The sequence below is a fragment of the Corylus avellana genome, chromosome ca1, assembly GCF_901000735.1.
Source record: "Corylus avellana chromosome ca1, CavTom2PMs-1.0".
NCBI lineage: Eukaryota > Viridiplantae > Streptophyta > Magnoliopsida > Fagales > Betulaceae > Corylus > Corylus avellana.
Window position 1 is genome coordinate 46132644 of NC_081541.1, and position 7470 is coordinate 46140113.

Sequence of the window (7470 nt, forward strand, 5' to 3'; positions counted from 1 at the left end):
GGAAAACTGGGGTGGCCAGCCACCCATATTATTAAATTATTTTTTTATTGTTTTATTTTATATTTATTTTTTAAAATATATATAATATTTTATTATATTTTTTGAAATGGGACACGTGGCGAGATTTATACCATTGGATGAAATCTAATGGTTCAGATTAATAAAAAAACCCATCAGCAATTCCCCAACCATTGCTGGGGATCTTGATCCCTTTTTTCTCTGATCAATTTGATTCCATCAACATGGTGTGGAGTCCACCACACTTGGCCGGCTTCATTTGATCATGTCTTTTCTCTTGTCTTTCTCTACGCAAAAGTTGATTTATCTCTTTTTGTCTTTTTTCTTCTCTTATTCTGCGCAAAAATTTGGGTTATCTCTTTTTTAATCAAAAGATAGGCCGACGAGATTAATTGTGGCTATTTTAGCTGGGCATGATCATAGTAATACTTATCTGTTGGGAGCTACACATGAAGGGTCTAAACGGTGGGAATTACAAGTGCTTCATCAAGTCTGACTAAGCCATAGGGGAGGGTAGATTAATCGGTTACTGATTATCGGCTGTGTGCCAGTTTCGACTGAACCGATATTAACCGTAACTGATATATCAATATTCTTATCGGTTAAATTTTTTATACCGGTATGCTTATCGGTCCGGTTAGAAATTTCATATCAATTAATCGTTTAACCGGTATAAACCGTTAAATAGGGATGCCGAAACGATGTAGTTTTGGGATTATATATATACCTATGTAACCTTATCTTAATTTGGGTTTGGGTATGTTTGATTTTTTTTTAGTGATGGCATTGGATGAGATTTCTTTGCCTTTGGTAAAAACATTTTTCATTAACTAGTTTTCTTACTCTAATTAGCATTCATTATGTTAATTAATCCATTTGCTTTGGAAAAATGTTTTTTATAATATATATATAAAAAAAAAGTTGTGGTAGATCAATATAAAAAAGTTTGAAGCTTTTTAGCCCAAAAAACAAATATTTGGGTCCCAACAAAAAGTATTTGGACCCTAAAACAACTCAATTTTAATAAGTTATTTTAGCCCAACAAAAAGTATTTGGACTCTCAAAAGTAAAAAAAAAACTTATTTTGGCTTAACAAAATAAATTAATATAAAGCCCACGGTTAAGCCGGTTATAACCGAACCGTTTAACCGTGTACCATTATAACCGATAATTTCAGTTAAAATTCTTATTGGCCCGGTATCGGTTAATAAACCGTTTAACCGAAAATTATCGGTTAATAACCGATAAGAGACAAAATCGAACCGTTTTGACCGATACCCAGGCCTATTGAGCCATAGTCTGACCCAGCCCTATTAGGGCATCAAGGGAAACCAAGGTAGCTGATACTAATCAGACATATGTGGGCATTCTCCATTGCGAAAATTCGAACCCATACCCTAATACATGCCTAACCACTTTCGAGATTTTCTTGGGCCATTGAACAACTACTCTTGATAGTAAGTTGGGTGATTTGAAGACACCTTGCGAATGGCCTACTCGGCCATTCCTTTATCCAGCTTTGGTTGCTTTTATATTTATTTCTGTATTTATAAATGGATCAATTGTGTGCAAAAAATTGGTTTATTTTAAGCTCAATACCTAAAATAAGCTCAAAATACAATTTTTTTTTTTTTTTTTTTTTAAAAAAAAAAAACCGAATAACCGGGTACAAACAAAAACTGGCCAGTTATTGTATAACCGGTTAACCGGGAACTGGTTACTTGGTTCCGGTTTCCCAAAATCAATAACCGAGGTACCCCGGTTTCGATTCCCAATTTTGGCCAATAACCGAGAACCGGGACCGAGTTGACACCCCTAGTGAAAACTACCGCATGCATGTGGTAGTGGAAAACGGTACTGTTTTCCACTAAACGGTAACGTTTTGCTCAGTTAAAAATTAGGTTTAAAAAACTAATAATAAAAAGTTCATTAAAACTTAAAAATTATATATATAAAAAAATATTAAAAAGCTAAAAATATTAAAAAAACTAAAACAAAATATTTTTGGCCAAGGTTGGCTAGAGCCACCCCCATGGCCTCGGACCACCCCCAAAAGGTAAAAAAAAAAAAAAAAAAAAAAGGTGGATGAACTCGATATCGAGTATGACGTTGGCGGCAAAGAAGAGGTTGCTATTGTTATGGAGGATACGGCGGTTCTTTCCCACGAGGGGGATGGTGATTCAAACCACTCCGACAATTAGGATCGACGACGAGTTTGATGAATTTGGCGATAAAAACGGAACACTTTGCCTATTTCCAAGCTTTTAAACAAGGCAATGTCTTTAGCGAACATCATCCCGCCAGCGAACCAATGGCCTTCGCCCACGATCTAGCAGTTTCTGCTCGCAATTTCGCAAGCAACTACGCGAGCAGCGAGCTCCAATCTCCACCATTGAGTGACAAACTCCACAGTGAGCATCGTCCAGTGGCCTCGCAGGCTCAGCTCAAGTTCATCAATCTCGCCACAGGGTTGCCAAACTTCGCATCAAGTTCGTCGGACTTCAGTGAGTTTGCAGCAAGTTTAGAGCCATCCCCAGACCGGCCATGGGAGGTGGCTCCAACCACCCCCATAGCCAAAAATGGGGTGGCCGGCTACCCCTTGGCCAATCGGGCACTCCATTTTATTTTAGGCTACCGTTTAGTTGAAAACGGTACCGTTTTTCACTACCGGATGCAAGCCGGATCCGTTCACGACCTGTCATGTCCACTTGCACAATTATTTCATAAACTTGGCCAACTAAATTGATGTAGATATGCACGGAGGGGTGTAAACGAGCCGAGCTTGAACAAGCTTCCCTTGTTTGGGCTCGGCTTGTTTAAATTTTACTCGAGCTCGAGCTCGAGCTCATAATAAGTCGAGCCGAGCCGAGCCAGTTCATGAGCTAGCTCTTATATTTAATTTAATTAATTTAATTTATTAATTAATTTTTTTTATTATAAATTTAAACTTCAAGTATTCTTAAACGACTTAAGAAACCAGCTTGCATATGCGCATTTGCTTAGTCTGGCTAGCGGTATATGGAGCCCGAGTCAATACAATAAGGCACTTGGTTTCGAAGAAAGAGGATATGCATAATTTTATAATAAAATGATGCTATTAGGAAAAAAAAATCATTAATTTTTAATATTAATATGAGGAATTATATGAATAACTACAAATTCGAGCCTTATATGAGTTGCTCACGAGCTTAGCCGAGTCGAGCCGAGCTAGCTTTGTTTAATATTTGAGCTAGGATTCATATTCACGAAACGCTTCATTTAATATTCGAGTCGAGCACGAGTCGAGTTCTAGCTCGCTCGCGAGCGGCTTGCTCTCTTAACAGCCCTATGCACCCCACCATCATCTCCTTTGGGCTATGTTTTGTAATGCCTAATTTTTTTTTTTTTACTTATTTTTTTAATTGTAAAAATTGATTTATGTGAAAAAAATGTAAAAAATATATATTTAGTATAAAAAAGTGAAAATTTTTGTTTTATAGTAATTTTTTAATTTAAATAGTAATAAAAAATAATTGATGTGATATAAAAAATAAAAACGTTATAAATTGAATTTTTGAAGAATAGCATCGGGTCAGTTTTTAGCAACAGAGCAAACCCACTCATTTTTATTTTTATTTTTATTTTAGAAATAAAAATAAAGGAAGAAGAGGGGAGTGGGATTTGCCAAACAAATATCATGTACACTAAAACACCGGATCTCTTAAACAAAGCAAACCCACTCATTTGTTCTCTCATTTTCATCTCACGGGACTTACCGCTTGTCACCCTTGGGCTTGTCAATCTTGCAATTCCTTCTGATCATCTTCTCCAATTTTTTTCCTCAACCAGCGCCTCTGCCCTCTCAGATCTGTATGATTTCTTTCTCATTTTCTTCCTCTCAGATCGACTTATACATTTTCATTTCCATTTCCTTCCGAACCCAGAAAACAACGACCACGCACCATTTCTTTTTCATTCTTGAACCAAGTGCCAGTATAAGTCAAACGATTTTGTTTTCATTCCAACGTAATTCTCAGTAACCAAACAGATGTAGAATGCCATCCACATACACAAAGAAATGCAGACAAGTTTGTGAGTTTGTAGAAGATTTTTTAAGGGAGAGAAGATAAGCAAACATGGCCGACAGTGTTGTCGCTTTCCTCCTAGGATACTTGCCCAATCTACTCATAGACGAAGCAAATTTCCTTGCTGGAGTGGAGGATAGAGTCAAATCACTTATTAGGGAGCTCAGAATGATAAATATCTTCCTGAAGAACTCATTGGGAAAACGGAACGATGAAATGGTGAAGGAGGTAGTCGGACAAATCAGGGAGGCGGCTTACGAGGCTGAAGATGTTATCGACACATTCATCCTAGAGGTCACAGAATACAGGAAGAGGAGCACGATAGGGAGGATGCTTGATATCCCTTCTCACGCAAAGAGGATTCGAAATGTTGGAACGAAGATAGTAGGCATCAATGATACAATCAGCCAGATCTTCAACAATAGAGAAAGGTACGGCATTGAAGGAGCTGAAGCTAGTGTTGATGCGGAGGATGAAACATTGCACAGACATAGGAGACAAGTCGAGGAAGATGACGTGGTGGGCTTCGTTGATGACTCAGCGATATTGGTGAAGCAACTTACTCATGGGGATCGCAAGCTTGATGTCATTTCAATAATCGGTATGGGTGGGCTAGGCAAGACCACTCTCGCCAAGAAAGTCTATAATAATAAAATTGGCGTCATGAGTCACTTTAACTGCCGTGCATGGGTATATGCATCTCAAGATTTCAGAGCTAGAGATTTGTTGCTTCAAATTTTAAAGCAGATGCAAATACCAGATGGGTTGAGAAGGAAACTTGAAGGCATGAGTGAGGATGAATTAATAAAGGAGTTGTTCGAATACTTGAAAGAAGAGAGGTACCTAATAGTCATGGACGATATTTGGACAACTGAGGATTGGGATAAGATAAGAAATGCATTTCCTGATAACTCCAAGGGAAGCAGAATATTGATTACCAGTCGTATAAAAAAAGTGGCATTGCATGTAAGCCATACTCTTCCTTACGATCTCCCATTTCTTAACGAAGAGGACAGTTGGGAACTTTTTAAGAAAAAGGTGTTTCGAGGGAAAACATGTCCTGTGGAATTAGAAATTCCGGGAAGACAAATCGCAAAAGGTTGTCGAGGTTTACCCCTTTCAATTGTAGTATTAGCTGGCATTTTAACAAACAAGGAGAAGTCATTCCACATATGGTCGAAATATGTTGGTCATGTAACAACTTTCCTTGCTCGTGATGATGATATATGTCCAAAAATACTATTCTTGAGCTACACTGATCTACCCATGTTCTTGAAACCATGCTTTTTGTATTTTGGTATATTTCCAGAAGACATTGAGATCCCAGTAAGGCGATTAATGCATCTGTGGGTAGCGGAGGGCTTCATACAACACAATGACGATCGAAACATCGAGGATGTTGCTGAAGGCTACTTGGAGGAGCTCGTAGATCGAAGTTTGATCCAAGTGGCTAGTAGGAGAATAGACAGAGGAATAAAGACATGCCGTATCCATGATCTTCTGCGAGACCTCTGCATAAAAGAAAGTGCGGAAGAGAAGTTTCTGGAGGTTCAATCACGTAACAATTTCTCCACAAACAATTCCCGTAGACTATCCATCCTTGGTACTGATGGCAGTAGTACTCGTGGATACATGTCTTCAAACCCCTCTATCTCAATATATGCCCGTTCTTTGTTCTACTTTGGCAATGATGGTTTTTCTGACGAAGATGCCTGGACTTGGGTCCACAAAAACTTCAAATTAGTTCGGGTGCTTAATTTTGAGATTCTGCGAATCCCAGCCATGCCCAAAAGCTTAGCAAAATTGATCCATTTGAGGTACTTGAGGATGGAATTCAGTAATTCTCTGAGTGTTTTTCCAGATTGCATTGGCAACCTTACGAATCTTGAGACCCTTTACGTAAAGGGCTCTCTTACAGACAGATCTTGTTTGCCGAACGGGATATTTAGGCTAAAACGTTTAAGGAATCTGTACCTGTCCGATAGATTGCCGTTACCTTTCATCAGAAAAAAAAGATTGTCGTCACCTTGGGATTCGAAGGAAGCTCTAGGGAAGCTCGAAGTCCTTTCCATAGCATTTCTTCTGTATGATCGTCAAAAGAAAAGTTTCCCGGTCGTACTGGGCAAGTTTCCTAATGTTAGGAAATTAAAAATACAATTTGAGTGGTGTTCATTTGACTTCGTGTGGCAGGCCCCCAATGTATTTCCATGCCTCCGCTATTTAAATCATCTTGAAATCTTGAGAATTGAGGATTGTTGCATGCTTCCTCCCGATCCGAATTTATTTCCATCGACAATCACCAAGCTAACCTTAAAGAGTGTTGAGTTAGAAGTCGGCGGCGGCCTGACAATGCTGGGAAAGCTTCCCCAGCTTCGGATACTGAAACTAGAAGGTAGAGGTTATAAGCCAAATCGTGCCTTAGAAACTCAGCATGATATTAGTATCCGCGTCATTGCTGATTCGTTTCCTCAACTCCACGTCCTCAAATTGAATCAAATGAAAATTAAAGAATGGAAACAGGAGACAGGTGCAATGCCAAGCCTTATACGTTTGATTATCATCGAGTGCAATGAATTGATTAGCCCACCGGAACTATGGAGTTTGACCACTTTGCGAGATGTGAAGGCGATACGAAGTTCAGGCTGGGCAAGGATGCTTCGGGAGTTGCAGAAGGAGGTTGGGTTTAAGCTACTGATCCAACCTCCTATACCTGACTGACTCATTGACTTGGTGACATCATCCAGATCGAGAGCCAGCAATATCATGCCGGTATTTCTCATTCCCCTGTAAGTAATTTTATTTTCTATTCTCATTCGAATTTGTCCCTTTTTACACTTCTATCTTTCCTAATGTAATTAGGAACATGTGTACGTTGTTTTATAGTTAATCAGTTAGATGATGGAGAACCCGGCCTGCATTATGGTATATTCATGTGGATCGAGGATATATATAATCAAGATTATGTTTGAGGATCGAGTTTGATCTCGAGTAAATTAATGAAGCGCTTGTGGGATACTGATGAACCAAATGTGACCTTGGTATTTGATGTTTATTTGGGCTTTCATTATATATATGTCTGGAGTTTGAAGATTTTACTTGGGGGTTGTAATATTTATATATTTGACTTGATGGTCGGTCCTAGACCACCACATTTGATGACCATGTTTGACTTATGTTATGCTATAAATGTTGTGATGCTTTTAGTTAACTCTGTTTGTCATTCATTCATGGAAATATAGAACTGAGTATCTCATGCAGTTCTTTGGAGAATTAGAGGGAGAGGCATATTGATGAATTAATTATTAGTCAATTAATTTTTCAGAGCATTACATTAATTTATTACTTGATAACGGAGAACCTCAACGGAAACTAAAATGGTGTTTCTTTC

At 38.5% G+C, this 7470-nt stretch overlaps 1 protein-coding gene across 1 annotated transcript; it reads left to right on the forward strand.

Annotated features, from left to right (window-relative positions):
- Positions 1-4729: 4729 nt before the first annotated feature.
- LOC132163996 (putative late blight resistance protein homolog R1B-17) lies at positions 4730-7273 on the forward strand (the record flags this gene model as incomplete). Its single annotated transcript, XM_059574403.1, is given in 2 exon segments — positions 4730-6868; positions 6966-7273. A coding segment is annotated over 1 exon segment (2071 nt), but the record flags the coding sequence as incomplete, so codon positions are not given.
- Positions 7274-7470: the final 197 nt, after the last annotated feature.